The sequence below is a fragment of the Schistocerca cancellata genome, chromosome 5, assembly GCF_023864275.1.
Source record: "Schistocerca cancellata isolate TAMUIC-IGC-003103 chromosome 5, iqSchCanc2.1, whole genome shotgun sequence".
NCBI classification, from domain to species: Eukaryota; Metazoa; Arthropoda; class Insecta; order Orthoptera; family Acrididae; genus Schistocerca; species Schistocerca cancellata.
In genome coordinates, this window is record NC_064630.1 from 191808860 (window position 1) to 191832931 (window position 24072).

The 24072-nt window shown below is 37.7% G+C and overlaps 1 protein-coding gene across 1 annotated transcript in view; it reads left to right on the forward strand.

Annotated features, from left to right (window-relative positions):
• Positions 1-617: 617 nt before the first annotated feature.
• Positions 618-24072, forward strand: part of LOC126187300 (protein-cysteine N-palmitoyltransferase Rasp) — a 186304-nt gene continuing 162849 nt past the window's right edge. The window contains exons 1-2 of the mRNA XM_049928292.1: positions 618-847; positions 6840-7015. Of these exons, the coding sequence (XP_049784249.1) occupies positions 748-847; positions 6840-7015 (276 nt within the window). The 5' untranslated portion in view covers positions 618-747. The remainder of the gene's footprint in view (positions 848-6839; positions 7016-24072) is intronic.

Sequence of the window (24072 nt, forward strand, 5' to 3'; positions counted from 1 at the left end):
TTATTATACAGGTAAACTGGGTCTTTTTTCATAAGGTCTTCTCGTCTGCTATTAACTAGTCATTTTCTGCTCCTAAAACGAAACATTAATAATTAATATACATGCAGTTTGCAAGTGAATTCCGACGATACAGTTTGGTAACGTGATGGTATATACCTCTCAGGATTCTTAGGAAACCTAAAAAAGACAGCTGTGGTATCTTCTTCCTCTTGTTGCTGCAATTTATTCCGCTACAAACGCTCCCGCTTGTAAAAATCATTGTGGAAATCAAAATATACAACCACTATTCGCTTTTATGATCGCGCTGAACTCGCAATTTAAGTTACTGGTCGCTTGGGGCGCTGCTGGCGCGGTAGGCAACGAAATTGAGGCGAAGTGTCGCGACTGTTATGTTAGACTGTGATAGTACTTCGTAATAAAGTGCGGCTCAAAGCTGATGTTTAGTTTTAGAAATGCAGTAAACTGCTGGTACATTACAAAGCCCAAATTTAATTCGCAAACACGGAGAAAACTTCAAGGAAAGCTTCCAACTCCAGCAAGATGACTGGGCGATTTACGCTTTTGTATTGCCGTTCCTGTTAACAAGTTGGCAGAAATGCTGTTGAATATCTGTAATGATATGTGTTAGTAAGTTGGCAAAAATGGTGACATGAGTGGTGGGGGGAGTGCTACAGAGAGTGTCGTTTCAAATGTTTGTTGACGAGGTTCGAGTTAGTTTGCGACGTGAAGTAAGAACTATATGCTGCAATGTGTGCAGACCTAAACAAAGTAGAAATATTGACCTATGCGGTGGTGTGGCTGTCAGGTATTTTGACGGCGGTTTATAGTGTGTTACTAAAAAGAGAATGTAAGTAATAATCATTTGTAGTCCCCGGCACTTGTTATGGTCTCATATGCGTGAAGTGACGTTTACATTTTTAAGTTAATGCAGTAGATAATATATAAAGACAATGCACATCTGTTCTTAGTATTGGAATTTGTTGAGTAACCGGGTCGACCGAAATATTTTATCCAGTATGTGTAGATACTAAAAGGGATCCAGTGAATACCACAGCGAGCCATCGGTGCATTCTTCCGAGTAGTACGTTTTTGCCTTCTGTGATGTTTTTTTTATAGGGGCCGATGACCTTAGCAGTTGAGTCCCATAAGACTTCACACACATTTGAACATTTTTTTTATGTTTTTATGATTCTCTCTCTCTCTCTCTCTCTCTCTCTCTCTCTCTCTCTCTCTCTCGCTCGCTCGCTCGCTCGCTCGCTCTCAAATTTACGTTGCTGATGGAAGCTTTCCGCTGTAGTTTTATCTTTTCAAGTTTTTAATCTGCTCCAAGCTTTTAATAACAAGAACCTCAGTCACCTAAAACATCATTCCTTGTGCAGATACCGTTCGTTTGTGGATGTTTGTTGTGCTAATGTTGTGTTGTATTGAACTGGCCAATAATATTATAGTAACTTCAGATTATTAGCCTGTCGTAAGACTATTTACATGCCAATTTCCATGGCCTCTAACTCGATAATCTGTTACTATTAAATCTACCATAAAAACCAGAGTGTGGGAGTGTCATCTTTCTTGGTAAGTTGTTGAGTCTTTGATCGCTTATTTTTGGGGAGGCAGACTGTGTTTTACCATTAGGTATTTCATGTAGAGTATAGCATTTTTATATGTTTTACACTGTTTTATGTTAGTAAGTTTTTAATGTTTTCTGTTAAATTTGGTACATTTGTGGAGTGACTGCATGAACAGTGTTCATTGAGGATATCTGAATAAAAATAATGTAATACTGGTACAATAGTTCACTGAAAAAAATGCAGTCTAGTAATTTACTGACAACCAATTCTTTTAACATTTTATAAATTACATGTAACCAGTTTGCCCACCAAAACACTTGTTGTAGATATGTTTAATTGGAATAGTTCTGTTTGTAATTTTTCCTGTTTAACATTCCAAATTTGAAACACCACATTTCTTGGGGTAAATTTTACTTATTGCTAGTTATTACCACCTTCAAATTATATGCTGCTCGGCAGATGAATGTCCATTGTGGCTTACCATGTTCTTATCAGCAGCTGTAACACTCGAAAAGCTGTGTTCTTGCTTCAGACAAGCATTGAGCTAATTAATTATGGCTCTAGGCTCGTGGAAACTGTCAAAGTGGAACCTTTGTTTTATCGCTACAATTCAGATTCCCAGTAAGTTTCCTGAATATGGTTAGTCACGATAAAGCATTAACACCTGGAAGGGCATGACTGGACCAATTGTGTGTCAGCGAAAGTATATTTACTCCCATATAGATTAGGACAGCCATAGATATTCTTTAATTCATCTAAAGTAGTCTGTGCCCAATTATGATCAGTTTTGAAGATCTGATCTTGATTGCATCTTTCTTTTTCTGGTGTGCACAGAGATTATTTGACCACTCACGATTTTGGTAATAGAATCATTAAAAAACAAATGAAATAATTTTTTTTCTTCGTGGATCAGAGGAAATTCATTAGCCTTTTAGTCAAAAGCATACCAAAGTATATTGTGTTATTTACAAATGGTTTATTCCACCTTTGAGCATATTTACATGCAGTTGGTGTTGTCAGTATTAATACATTAATAATAATATAAACTTCGACATGACAAATTTTATTAACTACAGTATTATAATCCAAGATGGATACAATACATATTAGTACAAATGTCAATAAAACAAGAAGTTTCCTAACACATTAATTACAAGATAAATGAACTATGTAGTTCAGTGAATGAAAAATAAATAATCGAACGCATAATTAACAATAAGTACATGAAACAGTAATAAAAAAGACTAGTTTTAAATTTATTTTCTGGCACTGTGTAGGCATTTTCAGGTAATTTGTTGAAGTTGAGAGGACCAAGATACATGTAACTGTTAAGTGTCTTTGCAAGCCTAGCATATGGCATATTAATTGTATGTCCATTTCTTATGTTATGGTCATGAACTGTTCCTGTTAAGTCAAATTTGCTTAGATTCTCTATAATGCAGACAAGGCAGTTGTAAATATATAGGCCAGGCACTGTCATTATATTTAGTTTCTTAAAATAATCTCAACATGTTTCATATGGGCTAAGTCCTGCTATGCACCTTATCACTTTCTTTTGCCATTTAAACACTAATTGCCCCATAATAGTATTCCACAACTCAGGTGCGAATGGAAGAATGCAAAATATGCATATAACAGAAGTTCTTTACTGACATTGCTCCTCAACTTGCATAGCAGATATGACATGTTAAAATTACCACATAACTTCCATGTGTGGGTATCCCAGCTGAGCTTTTGATCTATATGCAATCCTAATAATTTTACTGTTTGGTTGTCATGACTGGGAGCATTCAGACTGAATACAATAGCTTCAGTTTTACCATCATTCTTCTGCAGTAAATTTGCCTCAAAACAAGTAGTGCACCTCTCAATTGCCACTGCCATGCTATGTTGCTCATTTTCAAGGTTGGTATCACGTGATGAGTGTTGTGTCGTCAACATATAGCACTGCATCACATGATACAACTGCAGGTAATTCATTTATATAAGTAATGAAAAGGAAAGACCCAACACCAGATCATTTACAACTGGGAGACACCTTAACTAACTGTTTTCTATTGCCCAAGTAAGGCTGCATTAGGCATAGAGCATTCTGTCTCACTCCATAGTGGTAAAGCATTTTTATGAGAATATTGTGGGAGACCATATCAAAAGCTTTCCTGAGGTCCAACAGTGTTGCACAGATAATATCTTTATTTTCAAAAGAATTGTATATTTTTGCTACCACATTCTGAAGTGTTTTGACTGTGGAAAGACTGGATCTGAAACCATACCGTGAGGAGGTAAGTATATCATTATGTTCAAAATATTGACTATCTGTTTATGCCTGCCGTATTCTATTATGGGTACAAGTGATATTGGTTGATAGTTAACTGGAGATGCTGTATCTCCTTTATTATGTACTGGTTTAACTACATATATGTGTTAACATTCTGGATAATTACCTTGATTTAAAATTTTGTTGATTATTTTAGTCACTGGCTTTACAATTTGATTTCTTGTATATTGAATAACATAATTTGAGAGACCATAGTAATCCTGTGCTGTAGAATTACTGAGCTTAGTTATTAATTCATTGACCATCTTCTCTGTTAAATGAGCCCAGTGAAAGCTGTCTGTCTGCTTACTGTTCATTTCTGACAGTAGTGCCTCTGCTTTACTCACATCCTCCATTATGCTGCTGTTATCTGACAGATGACTGACGAAATGTGCATTTAAAATATCAGGTAGATTTGGTGTCTGGTATACTTTATCATCACAGTTTATTTCTTTTGTAATAATTTCCCATGCAGTTTTGCATTTATTCACTGAGTTCAATATATATGTATCATTTGCTTTGCACTTAGCTGCCTTGATTTCAGGCCTGTGTAACTTTCTCACTTTCATGTACATTTCCTTGTCAGCATTATTGTGCTTGGACCGATCATGATAGAGTAGTATTATGATCCTCATTCTACTTAGATGTGGGGTGTACCATCTTCTTAGATTTTGTGGTTTGGTGTAACAGTTTTGCTTTGATATTTTCTTGCAGCTTTTAGGACAACATGCTTTCAAAATTTTGTTAACATTTCTAGAAATTTGTTGGTAGATTCATTTGCACCTGCAGTGGTTATTTTATCCCATTTTATTAAATTCAATTTACTTACCAACTTGTTCAGCTTTGATTCTGTAATTGGTCCTATAATTTTTGTACAGTCTGTGGAAGTTTTAGTTGTTTTACTGTCCAGAGTTTCTCTGAGCCAGTGTGTCTCTCATGATATGAAATGCCTAGCTTGATTGTGTTGAATTGTGTTTCGGTTAGATGAAAATTACATATGCTATCAAGACATGCTCCCTGATTTGTGGGTTTGTCATTTAAGCAAGTTAAGGGATCTTAATGTGTTTAGAAAATGATCAAATTTCTGTTCTTAAGACTAATGTCTGTATTGATATCACCAAATATTAGTATTCTGTAATCTTTGTGTTTGATTAACAAGAGTATCAGTTTCTCCAGAAGCTCCACAGACAGATTTCCATTGTGTGGGTGGTTTTCTTTTTTCTTTTTTTTTTGGGGGGGGGGGGGGTGTTATACTGAAGCTATTATAATTTCCTGTTTTGGCAACATTATGGCTGCAACTTCAAATTTTGGTTTTATGCACAGTCCACTTACATCTATAATTTCGTAAATTACGTTCACACTATTTTTAACATATACAGATACACCACCATGTTTAATACTTGTACTGTAGCTGGTTGCCAATTCATATCCAAATGGTACACTTAATTTTAGTTCCTCATTGTTAAGCCAGCGTTCATTTATTGAAATCGTAGTGCAGTTTAAGTTTTCCAGACAAGACTGAAGTTCATTAAGTTCATTCTTAAGAGACTGCACATTAATATACCTCTATAAGATCATTACACTTCTATTTATACTGTGGTTTTCCTCTTTGATTACTCAGTTGCATCATCTTCGTCCTCCTGAATTCCTGGAGGCGTTGCTTCCTCCAAGTGTGTAATTCTGGTAAAATGTTCATGAATAATGTATTGCTGTTGCTTTTCCTGCCTCTTGAGTCAGCAAGTCTACAAAGTTTTTTTTTTTATTCCACTTCATCACATTCGTCAGCAGACCTATCCTCATTATTGGGAAGTGAAAGCAGATACCTCAGCAGCTCTTCTTCTTGTCATCATTTCTAAAACAAAACAGGGAGAAGAAATTCAGGAAAGCTAGGCTTGTTTGCTGGTTGTTTGATGTAAAAAAATAAATTATAAATTTCCAACCAGTGTAATTTAAGTTCTTGTCTTCAAATGCGATGCTGCAGCACACCTATAGAACTTGGTTGTTTCAGAACATGTTCTCACCAGAAGAAAGGAAATAATCACAAAAACACATACAACACAGAAATGTTCCAAAAACAGACTATAACCCAAAAGTGAGTTTCTTTAAACTTTGTATAATGCAGACTGTTATTAGAATAATTTATCACTGTGTGTGTGTGTACCAAACAGTGTATGTATCTACCAAATAATGTGACAAGGCAAGGAATGTCTTCGCTCACCATATATTTTGTGGAAACCAGAGTAGAATGCCAGAAAACATGAAAATGCCATTATGCAAAATGTCTGTGGTATCACCATAAAAATACTGTGAATATGCATGTGTTGAGGTGTCATACAATGACCCGGAGAGCTTCAAGTACCTACTAAAGCTAACAGAGGGCAAAAACATACTGAATTTGGACATTGCTGTCCCTGTGGGATCAGTTAAATTAATCTGTAGGTGGGATGTGTATTCACTCTGTTTAGAAAAGGATGAAGTATGAAGCGAATTCAATTTTTGGGCTATGCTACAGATCAGTCTGTCAGCAACCCTACATTTTGTGATAGTCTGTTATTGCACTTCAAGCCAAAATCATGTTTTAAAATTTTGAACGGCTACGATGTGTGTCCTATGTTAGAGAGAGAGAGAGAGAGACAGAGAGAGAGAGAGAGACTGAGACTGAGACTGAGACTGACTGTCACATATACAGCTGTTTATTGAATGTGGCTCAACATGTTTACCAACTTGAAAATAGAAGGAAATTAAGTATGGAGTAGGATTGTATATTTTATTTATAATGAACCAGAAACAGTGGAAAAACAATTACAGAAAAACAACAAATTCTTCATTTAAACCAATATCTACAAGTATTCAATTTGACTATCGCACACCAACGTCTGACTGTAAGATGTAAAATTTTATTATTTTTGTTGTAAATTGCATTTTGTGTTGCATCTAATGTTAAACTTTTACAGTCATTAGGAAGAAGTCAGCAGACATATACTTCGAGCCAGGGTGGAGTATTGTCAGTACCGAGAAGGATGTAACAGATTTTGAGTGGGAAATCTGGTTGTCATTCATGGCACTTGTTTCTCCATGGATTGTTGCACATCTCATTGGCTCATCGCTTATAAGATTAACTCGAAACCAGGTAAAAAAGAAATTCTCCCCACATGTAGGTAGTATGTATCTGTAAACATAATTTTGGAGATGAGGCAAAAATTTGATGTGGCTATATTCTCATTTAGTTGATTATAAATTTTAGGTTTTAAACTTTTTTGACACTGAAGTCGGAATTTTTTTTCCTCTGTGATACACAAAGCAGCATATAATTCAGTTGTTCACAAATATGATACTAGGACAGTATTGAATCAAATTCATTTGTAATGTTGTTTTAGGTATGTGATAACTCACTTCATCATAAATGCAAGGAAATAAGAGCAGTATTTAATACTTTTTTATACAAAGTTCTGTTGAAAAAACTGGGTGTGACTTGGTGATACCACAGTTTTATTCAGGATAGACACACTTCATTTGTTTAACAAGGAAAATGTCCCAACAGCTGTCTGATTTTAGAATTTAATTTATTTTATTTTATTTTCACAAAAGTTTCAGCAATCCAGCATGCCATCTTCAGGCCCCATGTGAACCTCATGTATAGAAATTCAAACATGTTTATTTTGGCATACTGGAGCCAACAATATCTGGATGTTGTGAATTCATATTTAAAGTCTTCCTTTGAAGACTTGACAACAACTTTTTCGGTGATTTTCTTTGTTAAATGATTTACCAGCCACTGTCCCGTGTCCACAATGTATTAACACACACACACTGTTTACTTTTATATTATAGGCTACTAACTACTGTAATGTATGGATGAATATGTGAAACCAGCATTTTTTGTTTAATCTCTATTATCTCGAACTTCTCTCAGCAAACTGAACACTCACTTGTCATTTACGATTGCAACTGCTCACTCTTCACTTTGATTCACAATATTTCATTAGTTGTGTGCCCTAATCTGTAATATTATCCTTATCATGATTTGTGATATGTAAGTTAGGGTAATGGTCTTTGAATCTTCTGTGAATCCTAATTTTCAGAAACTGAAAATTACTCCTATGTATCACAGATAACACTTTATGTTAATTATTTATTATTTTGGTGTTAAGTAAAGTTTTCAGTAGCCTTTTTAAAATTGATAAGGATTCCCCCCTCCATGAACCATGGACCTGGCTGTTGGTGGGGAGGCTTCCGTGCCTCAGTGATGCAGATAGTCATACCGTAGGTGCAACCACAACTGAAGGGTATCTGTTGAGAGGCCAGACAAACTTGTGGTTCCTAAAGAGGGGCAGCAGCCTTTTCAGTAGTTGCTGGGGCAACAGTCTGGATGATTGACTGATCTGGCCTTATAACAGTAACCAAAACTGCCTTGCTGTGCTGGTACTGCGAAAAGCTGAAATCTAGGGAAACTAAAACTGTAATTTTTCCTGAAGGCATGCAGCTTTACTGTATGGTTAAATGATGATGGCGTCCTCTGGGTAAAATATTCCGGAGGTAAAATAGTCCCCCATTCCGATCTCTGGGTGGAGACTACTCAGGAGGATGTCATTATCAGGAGAAAGAAAACTGGCGTTCTGCGGATCAGTGTGTGGAATGTCAGATCACTTAATTGGGCAGGTAAGTTAGAAAATTTAAACAGGGAAATGGATAGGTTAAAGTTAGATATAGTGGGAATTACTGAAGTTCGGTGGCAGGAGGAACAAGGCTTTTGGTCAGGTGAATACAGGGTTACAAATTCAAAATCAAATTGGGGTAATGTAGGAGTAGGTTTAATAATGAATAAAAAAATAGGAGTGTGGTTAAGCTACTACACACAGCATAGTGAACCCATTATTTTGGCCAGGATAGACATGAAGCCCACACCTACCACAGTAGCACAGGTTTATACGTCAACTAGCTCTGCAAATGGTGAAGAGATTGATGAAATGTATGATGAGATAAAAGAAATTACTCAGATAGTGTAAGGTGATGAAAATTTGATAGTCATGGGTGACTGGAATTTGAGAGTATGAAAAGGGAGAGAAGGAAACGTAGTAGGTGAACATGGAATGGGGGTAAGGAATGAAAGAGGAAGCCACCTGGTAGAATTTTGCAGAGACTATAACTTAATCATATCTAACACTTGCTTTAAGAATCATGAAAGAAGGTTGTATACATGGAAGAGGCCTGGAGATACTGGAAGGTTTCATACAGATTATACAGTGGTGAGACAGAGATCTAAGAACCAGGTTTTAAATTGTAAGACATTTCCAGGGGCAGATGTGGACTCTGACCACAATCTATTGGTTATGAACTGAAGATTAAAACTGAAGAAACTTCAAAATGCTGGGAACGTAAGGAGATGGGACCTGGATAAACTGACTAAACCAGAGGTTGTACAGAGTTTCAGGGAGAGCATAAGGGAACAATTGTCAGGAATGGGGGAAAGAAATACAGTAGAACAAGAATGGGTAGCTTTGAGGGATGAACTAGTGAAGGCATCAGAGGATAAAGTAGGTAAAAAGACAAGGGCTAGTAGAAATCCTTCGGCAACAGAAGCTATATTGAATTTAATTGATGAAAGGAGAAAATATAAAACTGCAGCAAATGAAACAGGCAAAAAGAAATGAAAGCGTCTCAAAAAAGAGATCAACAGGAAGTGCATAATGGCTAAGCAGGGATGGCTAGAGGTCAAATGTAAGGATGTAGAGACATATCTCACTAGGGGTAAGATAGATACTGCCTACAGGAAAATTAGAGAGACCTTTGGAGAGAAGAGAACCACTTGTATTAATATCAAGAGCTCAGATGGAAACCCAGTTCTAAGCAAAGAAGGGGAAGCAGAAAGGTGGAAGGAGGAAATAGACAGTCTGTACAAGGGCAATGCACTTCAGGACAATATTATGGAAATGGTAGAGGATGTAGATGAAGATGAAATGGGAGATATGCTACTGCGTGAAGAGTTTGACAGATCACTGAAAGATCTAAGTTGAAACAAGGCCCTGGGAGTAGACAAAATTCCTTTAGAACTACCAATGGGAGAGCCGGACCTGACAAAACTCTTCCATCTGGTGAGCATGATGTATGAGACAGGCGAAATACCCTCAGACTTCAAGAAGAATATAATAATTCCAATCCCAAAGAAAGCAGGTGTTGACAGGTGTGAAAATTACCGAACTATCAATTTAATAAGTCACTGCTGTAAAATACTAATGCGAATTCTTTTTAGAAGAATGGAAAAACTGGTAGAAGCCGACCTCGGGGGAAGATCAGTTTGGATTTCATAGAAATGTTGGAACACGTGAGGCAATACTGACCCTACGACTCACCTTAGAAGAAAGATTAAGGAAAGGCAAACCTACGTTTCTAGCATTTGTAGACTTAGAGAAAGCTTTTGACAATGTTGATTGGAATACTCTCTTTCAAGTTCTGAAGGTGGCAAGTGTAAAATACTGGGAGCGAAAGGCTATTTACAATTTGTACAGAAAGCAGATGGCAGTTATAAGAGGCGAGGGGTATGAAAGGGAAGCAGTGGTTGGGAAGGGAGTGAGACGGGGTTGTAGCCTCTCCCCGATGTTATTCAATCTGTATATTGAGCAAGCAGTAAAGAAAACAAAAGGGAAATCCGGAGTAGGAATTAAAATCCATGGAGAAGAAATGAAAACTTTGAGGTTCGCCGATGACATTGTAATTCTGTCAGAGACAGCAAAGGACCTGGAAGAGCAGTTGAACGGAATGGACAGTGTCTTGAAAGGAGGATATAAGATGAACATCAACAAAAGCAAAACGAGGATAATGGAATGTAGTCGAATTAAGTCGGGTGATGCTGAGGGAATTAGATTAGGAAATGAGATACTTAAAGTAGTAAAGGAGTTTTGCTATTTGGGAGCTAAACAACTGATGATGGTCAAAGTAGAGAGGATGTAAAATGTAGACTGGCAATGGCAAGGAAAGCGTTTCTGGAGAAGAGAAATTTGTTAACATCGAGTATTGATTTAAGTGTCAGGAAGTCCTTTCAGAAAGTATTTGTATGGAGTGTAGCCATGTATGGAAGTGAAAGATGGACAATAAATAGTTTAGACAAGAAGAGAACAGAAACTTTCGAAATGTGGTGCTTCAGAAGAATGCAGATGATTGAATGGGTAGATAACATAACTAATGAGGAGGTATTGAGTAGAATTGGGGAGAAGAGGAATTTGTGGCACAACTTGACTAGAAGAAGGGATTGGTTGGTAGGACATGTTCTGAGGCATCATGGGATCACCATTTAGTATCGGAGGGCAGCATGCAGGGTAAAAATCACAGAGGGCGACCAAAAGATGAATACAGTAAATAGATTCAGAAGTTGCAGTAGGTACTGGGAGATGAAGAAGCTTGCACAGGATAGAGTAGCACGGAGAGCTGCATCAAACCAGTATCTCCACTGAAGACCACAACAACAAGGATTGCCGATATCTGTACAGCTATTTTTTATGTCTTAGGAAGCTTGCACTTCTTGTGGTATTCACCTTTCACATTATAATATTTGGTGAGTTGGTATCATACATATTTATAATCAATATTTTGTGATTATTACATGCTTTGATTTACTGCTGGTATTGTTTCCAAATGTATCATAACTGATTCACTTGACAGAAACCATTAAATTAAGTGCTTTGTGTCACCCATTACTCAGTGTTCTTCGTGAAATGCATACTTCTTTCAGGTGTGTGTGTGTGTGTGTGTGTGTGTGTGTGTGTGTTCTTTTTTTTTTTTAACAAGAGTGGTCATGTTACTGTTTGCCATTTACAGACTTCCTCTGTAATATCTTCAAGTAGCTTTATACACAGTATTGAGTCTACAGTTGAGCAATATTGCCTCTCTCAGGTTCTGTGTCTATGAATTGTTCAGACCTCGGTTTTATGTATCTTCTTTAAAAACATTAAGAACAAAGACAATTAAATAGCACCAACTTCTCCTGTGTTTTTTTATTTGATTTCTCTCATTCATTCTTAATTATTTAACATGAAGACACACAGCACGATATTCCACTATAGAATTTCCTGTTTCTGGTGTGGCTTCTGGTGGGTCTGAGCATAAAACATTATTACTGGGGGGTACCTCTGATCTGGGGTTCGAGTGACCTGCCTTTCCTTTGTAATTTTCCCCAGCCTATCCCTCTGCTTCCCTGTGAAAGAAAGTATACATTTCAAAAGCTAGGAAGTATATCACTCATATTTTATGTGAATCCATTGACACAACTTCCCATTTAGCCTTGTCACATTCGTACATTAAATTTTAGATACAAGATGAACATAACTGAATGATGTATTTTGTAAGTTGTAGAACTCTTAAAGCATGAAACGATTTCCATATTTTATACTTACTTCTAAGAATTCGAAAGAGATAATGACTGTTGATATTGATTGTACATAATTTTTTGCTGTAGGTAGTATTGGGGTGACTGTTGTTATATGTTGCATCCTCATGTCATTAAAAATAATTTTCTCATAACCAAAGGATTTGATAGTTTTAATTTTACTTATAATTTCTTCACTTCTAACTTCTTCATTACACAACTGCACTCACAACTACCAGCTTCTTTTAGAAAGCAGAAAAAGTAATAGTTCTAGGTGCATCCCTTCATGGCTGTTCATGACATTAACAGGATAATATTTCACAGACATTGTAATGGCTTAAGAAACAACGGTGTTAAATATCTCAGTTTCGTGAAGATGCCGATATGTGTATTTGATGATGAGCTAATGAAAATCTCCAGATATGAACTAAAGAAAAAACACTATTTTAACGAAAGCAACCTCACTGTAAGAAATTATTTTCATGGTGTTAATGTAACAATCTGTCTAAGCAGTAATTAATTATTTGTTGTTTGAAGTGATATTTACCGTTTTAGTTGTAGCTTAGCAGTGGCCCCACAACTTTCCCCTCCAAGCCTATTTAATGTAGTACCTGATCAAATTGGCACATAAACTACCTGGTCAAATTGGCACATCAACTATTGTTGAATGGAAAAACTAAAACAACTGTGGACAGGAGGCTTAAAAGAAATACTGGTAAGGGCTACATTGGTATACCCTTCACCATGGAGAAACTAGATGGAACTTTTCACTCTATGAAGAACAATAAAACTGTAGGCCTAGATGGCCTAAGACCATAGCAAATTACAATGTTTGAGCCAATAACAAAGCAGTGGATCTTAAATTTAATGAATACCATCATTTCAAAATTACAGATCCTTAAGATCTGGTGCAAAGCCAAAGTTGTAGCACTTCTGAAGCCTGGAAAGGAACCAAATGATCTAAAAACTTCTGACCAGTTTGTCTTCTTTGCCAACTGTACAATGTCCTGGAAAGGCTAATCCCCAATCACATCACATAACATGTTGATGAAAAATCTTATACAGAACAGGACTTGATTGCTATTGGACCTTGCTGAATGGCCTCCCTCAAGGTAGCATACTGCCATCCCTCCTATACATGTACACTAATGACCAACCAATCTATCTCTGAACAAGAACATTTATTTATGCAGATGACACAGCAACTGCAACTCCAGAAAAACCTTTGAGGAACTGAAGACAAAGCTGACAGCAGCCTTCGAGGATCTCTGCAAGTATTATGATGATAACCTTCTGAAGTCATATCCTTGCCTTTTATCATAGAAACTTAGAAGGCATGAGGAAGGTGAGTATTATCAGAAGAGGGCAACAACTATGCCACCATGATACTCCAAAATACCTGGGTCAGATCATAGTATCACATTCAAAGATCATTGCCAAGAAACAAGGCTGAAAGTATCTGCTTGGAACAACATCATACGTAAACTTATTGGCACCACCTGGGGATCGCAGCCGAATCTGCTCTGCACATCTGCACTGGCACTATGCTTCTCTGCAGCAGAATATGTAGCACCGACGTGGCTGCTCATGACCATCTCCTGTCACCAAAATCAAGCAAATTATGGGTACAGCACCACTTGTGATCTGCTGAACAACAGCTGCAGAAATTCAGAAAAAGAAGCAGGAAACCGACCCCAGCCATCCCCTGTTTGGACATGAAGCACAAAGACCTAGGCTGAGATCAGGAAGGAACTTCATGCACACACAGCAGTTCTGTCAGCATCTATAATTCTTTGAACGGAGCTGTAGCAAGATTCATTAACTGAAAGGGATAGGAAGAACATCAAAGAGGAAACTGCTGTGGGCTTTCATCTGCCACATGCGACACGAAAGGCCCAAAACCAACTGAAGACAGGAGTACCCTGACGCAAGGCGAGCTTCAGGAAATGGGGCCATGCCACTGATGAGGAATTATGTGAGTGTGGTGACGTACAGGACACACAATGTATTCTGGTCTGCAGAAACCTGCCCAATCCTTGCACCACAGAAGATCTTTATGCAGCAAGTGATAAGGCCATACAAAATGCCGAATTCTGGAGCTTGCAGTCCATTAATAGAAAACTATTTATATCTTGCTGTATTATGTTACTACTTTCAGGATCTTGTGTTACTGTACTGTACTTTCATTTGTCAGGCTGCATTTTAAGTATGTTGTATATCGAAGTCCTGTCCGCCTCTGGTAGCTTAGTGGTCAGCGTGACAGAATGTCAGTCCTAAGGGCCCAGGTTCGATTGCTGGCTGGGTCGGAGATTATCTCTGCTCCGGGACTGGGTGTTGTGTTGTCCTAATCATCATCATTTCATCCCCATTGATGTGCAAGTCGCCGAAGAGGCGTTAAATGGAAAGACTTGCACCAGGCAAACAGTCTGCCCGACAGGAGGCCCTAGTCACATGACATATACATCTAATTCCTGGACGTGTAAAATAAGTAAATAAATATTTCAGACATGAAGTAGGAAATGTGCCTCATTTGTTTGTATATCTTATTTCTTAAGATAATTCTACTGTATCTGATGTATTGACCCATTAGCATCACTTGATTCTGCAGTAGATGAAACTGTGCTACGTCTGTGTGGAAGTTAGTTATGGGGGAAAGCTTCCATATCTTAGATGTAATGTGCTTTGTCTTTGTTTTGAAGTTCTTCTGATTAAAGTGGATCATCAGGAAGAGGCCCTAGGGAAATTGAGGATCACTAATTTCCATATTCTCCAACTGGCAAGTGTTCTGAAAGATCATTGCTGTAAGCAGTTTGAATGTGATTGTAAGGTGAAGGGACATATCCTTTGAAATGAGCTTCATTTATGACAATCGTGATTCCCAGCACATATAATTTTTTCCCCCCAGTTCGTAGTTTTAATAATCTAGAGATGAAGTGTTTCAAATTGTCAGACTTGGCTGAATGTCGTACGTAAGATTTGGTATCAAGCTATGCATAGCAGACATGTGAATTCGAATAAAATTTTACATGGATGAGCAGCAGGTAGTGCTTGACAGCTCTGTTCGCTAGCTAGTGCCAGACTGGCCATAAAATGCCATGCATTTCATTGGCAGCACTGCCTGGCAAGCAGATCTCCTAGCAGAACATCACCGCTGCAGCACTGCCACACTTGAATGGACACCAGGTGTGGGAGGCTCCGTGGTGTCCCTGTCTGTGGTGTCTGGCATCTCAGCCAGGAGAGCTGGCATGGCATCCTGATGCGGTACAGCTTTAAGTCTTTCAAGACAAAAGACATGAAGTTTATCTTTGAAAGGGCTTGATTTCTATCCTCACCATTGATCAATTGACACTTGCACTTGAGTCTCTTAAGACTTCAATGTTGACAAGATGTTAAAATTAAATCTTCCTTCCTGCAAAAAGACATTGCTCTCTTCTGTGGTCCTCAGTCATATTATCAATTGCAGACATTCTTCTCTCAATTTTTTTCTCTAGTTTTAGTCTCATCATTTTCTCTTTCTTCCTTTCAGTGATTACTATTGTTGTAGCTGTATTATTATTTATTCTTATTATTTAATTCCTTTGGTCCCTTTGGGAGCAATAGGGTGTGCAGGAGAACTCTCAATCCATTTATCTTTGGCTGCTTTCCTCAGTTTCAAATAAGTCTTTTTGACAAAACTGACTTCAACTGAAGTTTCTTTTTTACTTGTATACAGGGTGGTCCATTGATAGTGACCAGGCCAAATATCTTATGAAATAAGCATCAAACGAAAAAACTACAAAGGACGAAACTCGTCTAGCTTGAATGGGGAAACCAGATGGCGCTATGGTTGGCCTGTTAGATAGTGCTGCCATAGGTCAAACTGATATCAACTGCATATTTTTAAATAGGAACTCTCATTTTTTATTACATATTTGTGCAGTACGTAAATAAATATGAATGTTTTAGTTGGACCACTTTTTTCGCTTTGTGATAGATGGTGCTGTAATAGTCACAAACGTATAAGTACATGGTATCACGTAACATTCCTCCAGTGTGGATGGTATTTTCTTCATGATACATTACCCATGTTAAAATGGACCGTTTACCAATTGCGGAAAAGGACGATATTGTGTTGATGTATGGCTATTGTGATCAAAATGCCCAACAAGCGTGTGCTATGTATGCTGCTTGGTATCCTGGACGACATCATCCAAGTGTCCAACAATTTGCCAGATAGTTAAGTTATTTAAGGAAACAGAAAGTGTTCAGCCACATGTGAAATGTCAACCACGACCTGCAACAAATGGTGATGCCCAAGTAGGTGTTTTAGCTGCTGTCACGGCTAATCCGCCCATCAGTATCAGAAAAATTGCGCAAGAATCGGGATTCTCAAAAACTTCGGTGTTGAGAATACTACATCAACATATTTCTATGCACCAGGAATTGCATGGTGATGACTTTGAACGTCTTGTACAGTTCTGCCACTGGGCACAAGAGAAATTACGGGACGATGACAGATTTCTTGCATGCGTTCTATTTAGCAGTGAAGCGTCATTCCCCAACAGCGGTAACGGAAACTGGCATAATATGCACTATTGGGCAACGGAAAATCCACGATGGCTGCGACAAGTGGAACATCAGCGACCTTGGTGGGTTAATGCATTGTGCAGCATTATGGGAGGAAGGATAACTGGCCCCCATTTTAACGATGGCAATCTAAATGGTACAATGTATGAAGATTTCCTACGTAATGTTCTACCGATGTTACTAAAAGATGTTTCACTGCATGACAGGATGGTGATGTACTTCCAACACGATGGATGTCCGGCACAGAGATCACGTGTGGTTGGAGCGGTATTGAAGAGCATATTTCATGACAGGTGGATTGGTCGTCAAAGCACCATACCATGGCCCGCATGTCCACTGGATGTGACATCCCCGGATTTCTTTCTGTGGGGAAAGTTGAAGGATATTTGCTATCGTGACCCACCGACACGGCCTGACAGCGTGCTTCAGCGCATTGTCAATGCATGTGCGAACATTACGGAAGGCGAACTACTCGTTGTTGAGAGGAATGTAGTTACAAGTATTGCACTGAGCTTGATGGACATCATTTTGAGCATTTATTGCATTAATGTGGTATTTACAGGTAATCACGCTGTAACAGCATTAGTTCTCAGAAATGATAACTTGACAAAGGTATGTGTATCACATTGGAGCAACTGAAATAAAATGTTCAAACGTACCTACGTTATGTATTTTAATTTAAAACTGTTACCAACTGTTGGTCTAAAATTGAGAGCCATATGTTTGTGACTATTACAGCGCCATCTATCACAAAGTGAAAAAAGTGGTCCAACTAAAATATTTGTATTTCTTTATGTACTACATGAATATGTAATAAAAAATGGGATTCCTATTTAAAAAAACGCAGTTGATATCCGTTTGACCTATGGCAGTGCCATCTAGCGGGCCAACCCCAACCCCCTTAAAGCTAGACAAGTTTCGTTCTTTGTAGTTTTTTCGTTTGACGCTTATTTCGTGAGATATTTGGCCTGGTCACGATCAATGGCCCGCCCTGTATATTACATAAAAAAGCAAAAAGAAGGGAAAACCATAGGTTACATTCCATTCTGCTATGTCATACTAAAGTTTTCATAAGAAAGCTTCCACATAGACTAAAAGGTGAGGCTGACGAAATTTAACTGATTACCTTGTGATTTAATATGCTGAATAGGTGTTCGTTAGTCATGTTTTGAAAATGTGAAATTTACTTTGTGGTCTTGGTGGACCCGGCACTCTACTGGCAGTGAGAGTCTCGATCGATATTGGTACCCACCAGTAAAAATGAAATGAGCATATGGCATTGTTAGCCGGGAGGCCCCATGCGGGGGGAGTTAGTTGCGGTATTGAAAGTCCTTTTTAGTTAACGTCATTTCGGTGACTTGTGAGTCAATGGTGATGAAGGACACACAACACCCAGTCTCGTGCTGGGAATCGAACCCGGGCCTCCTGCGTGATAGTCGGAAATGCTATGCTACGGAGATGGACACCCACCAGTAAATTTATGAGAACAGGCCAGATGGTTGGGTGTGGGCTTGATGTTAGAACCAGCCTGGCATTTACCTGAAATGAATTAGGAAAATCTAAATCTGGTAGGCCAGACAAAGCAAAAAAATATGAAGAAGTATGTTGTTAAAAACTGCATTGCCTCATTAGGTTGGCCCCTGTTGTTCAGTGTACTTCGATATAAACAAAGTATTGCTGTTCAACGCTGCACACATCAAGAGCACATACAGGTGGCTCTAGAATCGTGAAATTGCTACTATGCCCCCTCATGGTAACTCCATTTCATTCGGAAAACTGATGTGATGTGGGGTAGTAAGTACCCAGTCTCATTAATAACCACTGAATCCTATAAGCACATTATTTAGTATTGATTACTTCTAATGAATGTTGTAGCTGCCTGTTAAATAGATGCAGTTTAGAAACCACTTTCATCTCCCTCTGCAGTTTAGTATACAATTTTATTACCCGATAGAAAATGCTGTTTTGAGATTTTTGGTTTGTTTTTCCTTGGTAAATGAAGTTCCAAACTGGGTCATGTTCCATGACTGTACTGAGCTCTATTAGTGAAATGTTTAGTGATGTTCTCCTTGATATTCACAAAAGATTGGTAGATGTACTCACTTGGTGCAGTGAGGAAACCCAGTTCTTTAAACAGTTCTTTACAATGAACCTGATTACTAATCAGTTATTTTTCTTATGGACCTGTTCTGTAGTTAAAGAATGGTATGCATGTTTTGTGCTTCGGTCCCCAGAAAAGAATCTCATTAATCCAAACATTATTGAGATGCATCATATTGGAGTTTTGATCTCAGTTCCCATGCTTGCAGGAAAATAATAATGAATTGAGGATGGTCCACCTTTTTTTGCAAGTATACAAATTATTGTTTTGTTTTATCACTCAAACAAGTTTCTCTACAGTTATGGCATTCTTAGTCTCTTCTTTCGTTTTTTATTTTTCCTGAAATATATAAAAGTTGTTTTGGTGTCATTCAAATTTTACATGCACTTCAATTTTTATTTTACGTTTGTGTGTTCTGTGGATGCCAACCAAAATCATTCACATCTGTAAATAAGTACATCATGTCATCTGCAGACATGAGGGATGTTTGAAAAATTTGTGTCATTTGCCCATTTTCGGACTTGCCAATGTAGTGTGTTGCTAGTCAGCTGCGACAAATATGTTTTTATGTACCAAATGTGTTTTTGTGTAGTTGAACTGACCCTGTGGACATGGGTAAAAGTTTTGTGGAGGTTAGGTATGGCAAACTAATGCATATAAGTTGCTCTTCATAGATGACGTTTCATATTTTGACAGGGTTTCTCCTGCTTGTTTGTAAACACTGTATCCTGTTATGTCGTTGAGGCATGGATGCATGTTTCACGCACAAATTTGCATCATGGATGTGCTTCTGACTATTGTTTGTTCATGTTTTGTTTTGGTTTGACGTCCACGAACTTTTGAATCTGTCCTGTTCGTTTCCACACTATGCAGAACACGCAACTAGGCATCCAAATCAAACAATCTCCAATATTCTTCTGAGTAGGTGAAATGTCTCATGGAAACAGAGATTTGAAAGAAGCTTGAATAACAATACAAGAAACTAAACAAGCTGTTGAACACAAACCCACACAAATACGAACCACCAACACCAACACACACTAGAACTGCCAATTTAACTGAAATAAAATTCTCAACACATGAAGAAGAACTACTCCAAAAGTGACCCAAACACAAGTGAAACACGCATGCTGCTCAAAGAACAATAGAAAACATCACTACAGAAAGTAAATATGTAATAAAACGGGAAGAAAAGAAAGAGAAAGGAAATTTTAATGCAGGGCTAACCAGAGAAGTGATGGCAGAAGAAATCAGATAAATTATCAGAAAGAAAAAAATAAAATAAATGATAGTGACCACAACAGATGAGAAAACAGTCAGAGACATACACAAAAAAGTGAAGTCACACAATGCAGTGGTTACAAGGGAAGAACTTTGATTGTCGTGTTTGAAAAAAAGACTATACCATGAAAATATCAAATTCCATAACAGAAACCTAAATAACAAAACTAAAAAGTGACCCCACCCCAAGCTTCCAAAGAGACATACAAAAACTGCTAAAAAACATCAAATCTACACTCAGAAAGTCAGATAAAAAGGAAAATACAAAAGAATGTGAGGGCACCCACATCAGAAGTTTACCAAAGGTTCACAAGCCCTGCACTCCGATCAGGCTTCTTATTGATTTCCCCAACTGCACCAGTGTATCATTTAGCCAAGAACAGGCATATGTTTCTACAAAAACACTACACTTACATAAACAATAGAAGCTTACAAAAAACTAATGACCAAGTCAGCAAAATGAAAGCTATGAAGGTACCCGACACAGCTATACTACTCTCATTCTATATCACTTCATTGTACATCCACATACCAACTGAAGAAAAATTGATATAATTGAAAGACAACTAAGATAGACAAACTTTGTAGTGATTCGAGAATTTCTGTGTAAATTCTAGAACCACTCAGCCTTCTACCGTCTCGAGCACACAATATTCTAGATATGAATGTGGAATGGTAGAATCATACCCACTGCGCATCACATGTTTGTATGTGCAGATTGAAAGTCAATCGCAAGAAGAAAGTAGATGGGGCTGTTGAATGACTCCAACAAGGACTTGTCGGGCAATCCATAGGTGTTTTAGAGGAGGAACCATGGAGTTTTTATGCAGCTCTGTGTCTATTGCCATTGACTATTGTTATGTGAAAGAAAAACAGTTGAGAAAGTAATCTTGTCGACTCTTAATCCAGCCTTGTTAGAGGCAAGACCTATTTTATGATTCATGTGAAGTAGTCACAGTTATGAAGCCAACTCTTTTATAAATGTAATTAAATTTGTTTCTGACATTGGATGGAGCAAGTGACTTACTGGAAGTCATACGTGTATGTGGAAATTGAGAATTTTATTCTGCATGAAAGTCAAATACACCGACGATGTTGCCGAAAGAGCAAAGTTTTAGAACAGAAGGCGTATTAAGAAAGTCATCACAAAATGTTAGAATGTGGTGAACTGTGTGAAAGGACCTGAGAAAATGTGTATTTTAAGTCAAAAACTAGAGAAGAAGTTGTTACGTGTTACCCTAGCAACAAAACGTAACACAAGGGATTTACTCTGAGGCATTTGAATATGTTCAAGTATCCAATGAAGCAAAATTTGAATGGAAAAATGGTGAAAGACATGGAAAATTCACAACTATAAAACAGCAAAGAAGATTTAGACGTATTTGTCTAAGAAGAAATACCCATAGAATGCTTCAACCTAGAAGATCCAGTGCGGGGAGTATACAGCTCTCGCACACTTCGCGGGGATGCAGATGCAGAAACCAATGTACATCTGATGCTGCCAGCACCAGCTACTGTTCACCGGTGCTGACCTGCCTCTGCATCCGCTCACCTACGCAACGAGACTTCTACGCCAGCTGAGCATGAGACAAAACTTCATTACTTTAGTTAGAAGTGGTACATACTGTTGAGTGAACTTTCATTGTGTAATTGTAGTATTTAAAGTTAGTTTAAATGATTATGAGAGCTAAACCATTTAAAAGTACGGAAAATTTACAAGAAGTTGGAGAGATTCAAGACCCAGCTATGGCTATGAGAGTTAGCAAAGCAACACCTGACTGGGCTGAGTTGGTAAATTTAATCAAAGCTCAAAATGTAACTCTAAGTTTGGTAAATTATCAATTAAATGCTCAGGGTCTTAAGTTAAACTCATCAGATTCACAATTAAGTACCCAGTGTGTTCTGAATGCTCAGAGGGAAACTCCTAATGCCCAGAGTGAAACTCTAAATAGTTAAGCGACAAATCTAGGTTTGCTAAATGCCAAAGTCGACTCGCAAAGCAAAGAATTTAGTAATATGTGCGAAGGCATGGTGGGTGCTCTTAAGGCTGAATTTTATGCCTTAAATAGTAGAGTAGAGAATTTAAAAAGAGGTTTAAATAATGAATTGACTAATTCCTTGACCATTTATGTAAATCAGATGTTTACTGACCTTAGTCAGAAACAGAATGACAATTTCCAAGATTTATCAAGAAGGTTAGAATTTAACATTTAGGACAGATGTAATACTGTAGAATCCGAAGTTAATGAAAAGTTGGGATCTTTTGAAAATGTGTGCAGTGTTAAGTTTAATGCTGTAAATCAGGGATTGTATACTTTGAAGTAGAGTGTAGATAAGAATAATGAATTAATACCAATTATTCAGTTGCAAATTACAGGTGTCAGTACATGAGTAAATAATGTAGAAAGAAATTTCAGTGAGAAAATAATGAACTCATCATAAATGTTTGGAGGAACAATTTGAAGAAATTATAGATCGAAAAGTTACCAAGAGAAAAACCTCCAGAAACGTATCAACTATTCTGTCTTCGGAACTTAGTGGTACCAGGAAGGGTATAGAAGACCTGTGGAGAGAATTTAAGCTTATTCAAGACAAAATAGAAGGAAGGGTAACTTCACGTAATTAACTAGTAAAGCTGTGACTGATTTACGATGGGGAGCTAATTCAGGGTTATCTAGACAATTCCCTAAATTTAAGCTGGATGAAGATGTACATCTGACCCATTTCTTAAAAAGGTTTAACCAAGCATTACCAAAAAATTGGGAAGATTCTAAGAAAATTGAATTTGCTGTGGGGTACCTTTTAGGTAAAGCCTCAGAATGGGGTACAGTAAATATTGAGAATTTTTCCTCGTGTGAAGACTTTCAAAAGAAATTTAAAGAAAATTACTGGTCTGCCAGTGCACAAGAAAAATTCAAATCAGATCCATGGGACCCGGGCAGAGTCATCTATCCTCCTAAGGACGTTAACATTCTCAGTGCACTGGCGGAGTGACAACCGTTGGATCTCGAGTTGTTTTCGGTGTTTCTTCCAAAATAGTTTTCTTACACTGAATTCCTTTAAAATCTAAAACTATCCTATAATCCTATTGCTTACAAAACTGAGTATGACTATAAAATAGAGAATAACTAGAGAATCACAGAAATAAAGTGATAGCTAGACGAAATAAATTGTAATATGATGTGACTGACTGAACAATTGTTATACCGAAGTGTATAGCTTTTCTAGTTTGTATAGAGTATTTTATACCTTTTATGGGATGTGATATAGATGGGAGGGTTTGTCTAAATTTTGAAAGGGGTGGGTATTGTAGATAAGAGCATGATTTACATGAAATGATAAATCATGACTAACACAAAACACACAGCACACCTTTCAAACAACCCTCACAAAAAAGTGTGCCTGATTCTTCATCATTTGCCATTTCCATAGGGTTGCTAGGATTTCCTTAGGGGACCTTGACCGTGAAGGTGGGACAGAGTCCGTTCTGTAGGAGACAATTTAACACCAAACCACCTCCGGCATCTCACTCAAGTACCTGAGAGGTAGGGATCCTGGGGAATCTGGGTGGGAAGGGTTTCCTGTCTTTTGGGCTATCTTCTTTCTGTTATTCAATCCTAGCATCCACATCTATTTTTTCCTTTCTTACTTCTCTTTTGAGGACCTGTCTATTTTTGTCCTCTTTCTCTGTTCATAAATTTCTATCTCTAAGTCCTTCCTTACATCTGTGGTTTCTGATAACCTATATCTTATCTTTAGATAAGAAGGCCGAAGAATCAGACTACATGAACGCACATCCTCATATACACAAGTGTACACTTATACACAAACATACAATTACAGACTAGAAAGCCTGTCACAATGTGAGAACTGCCAAGTG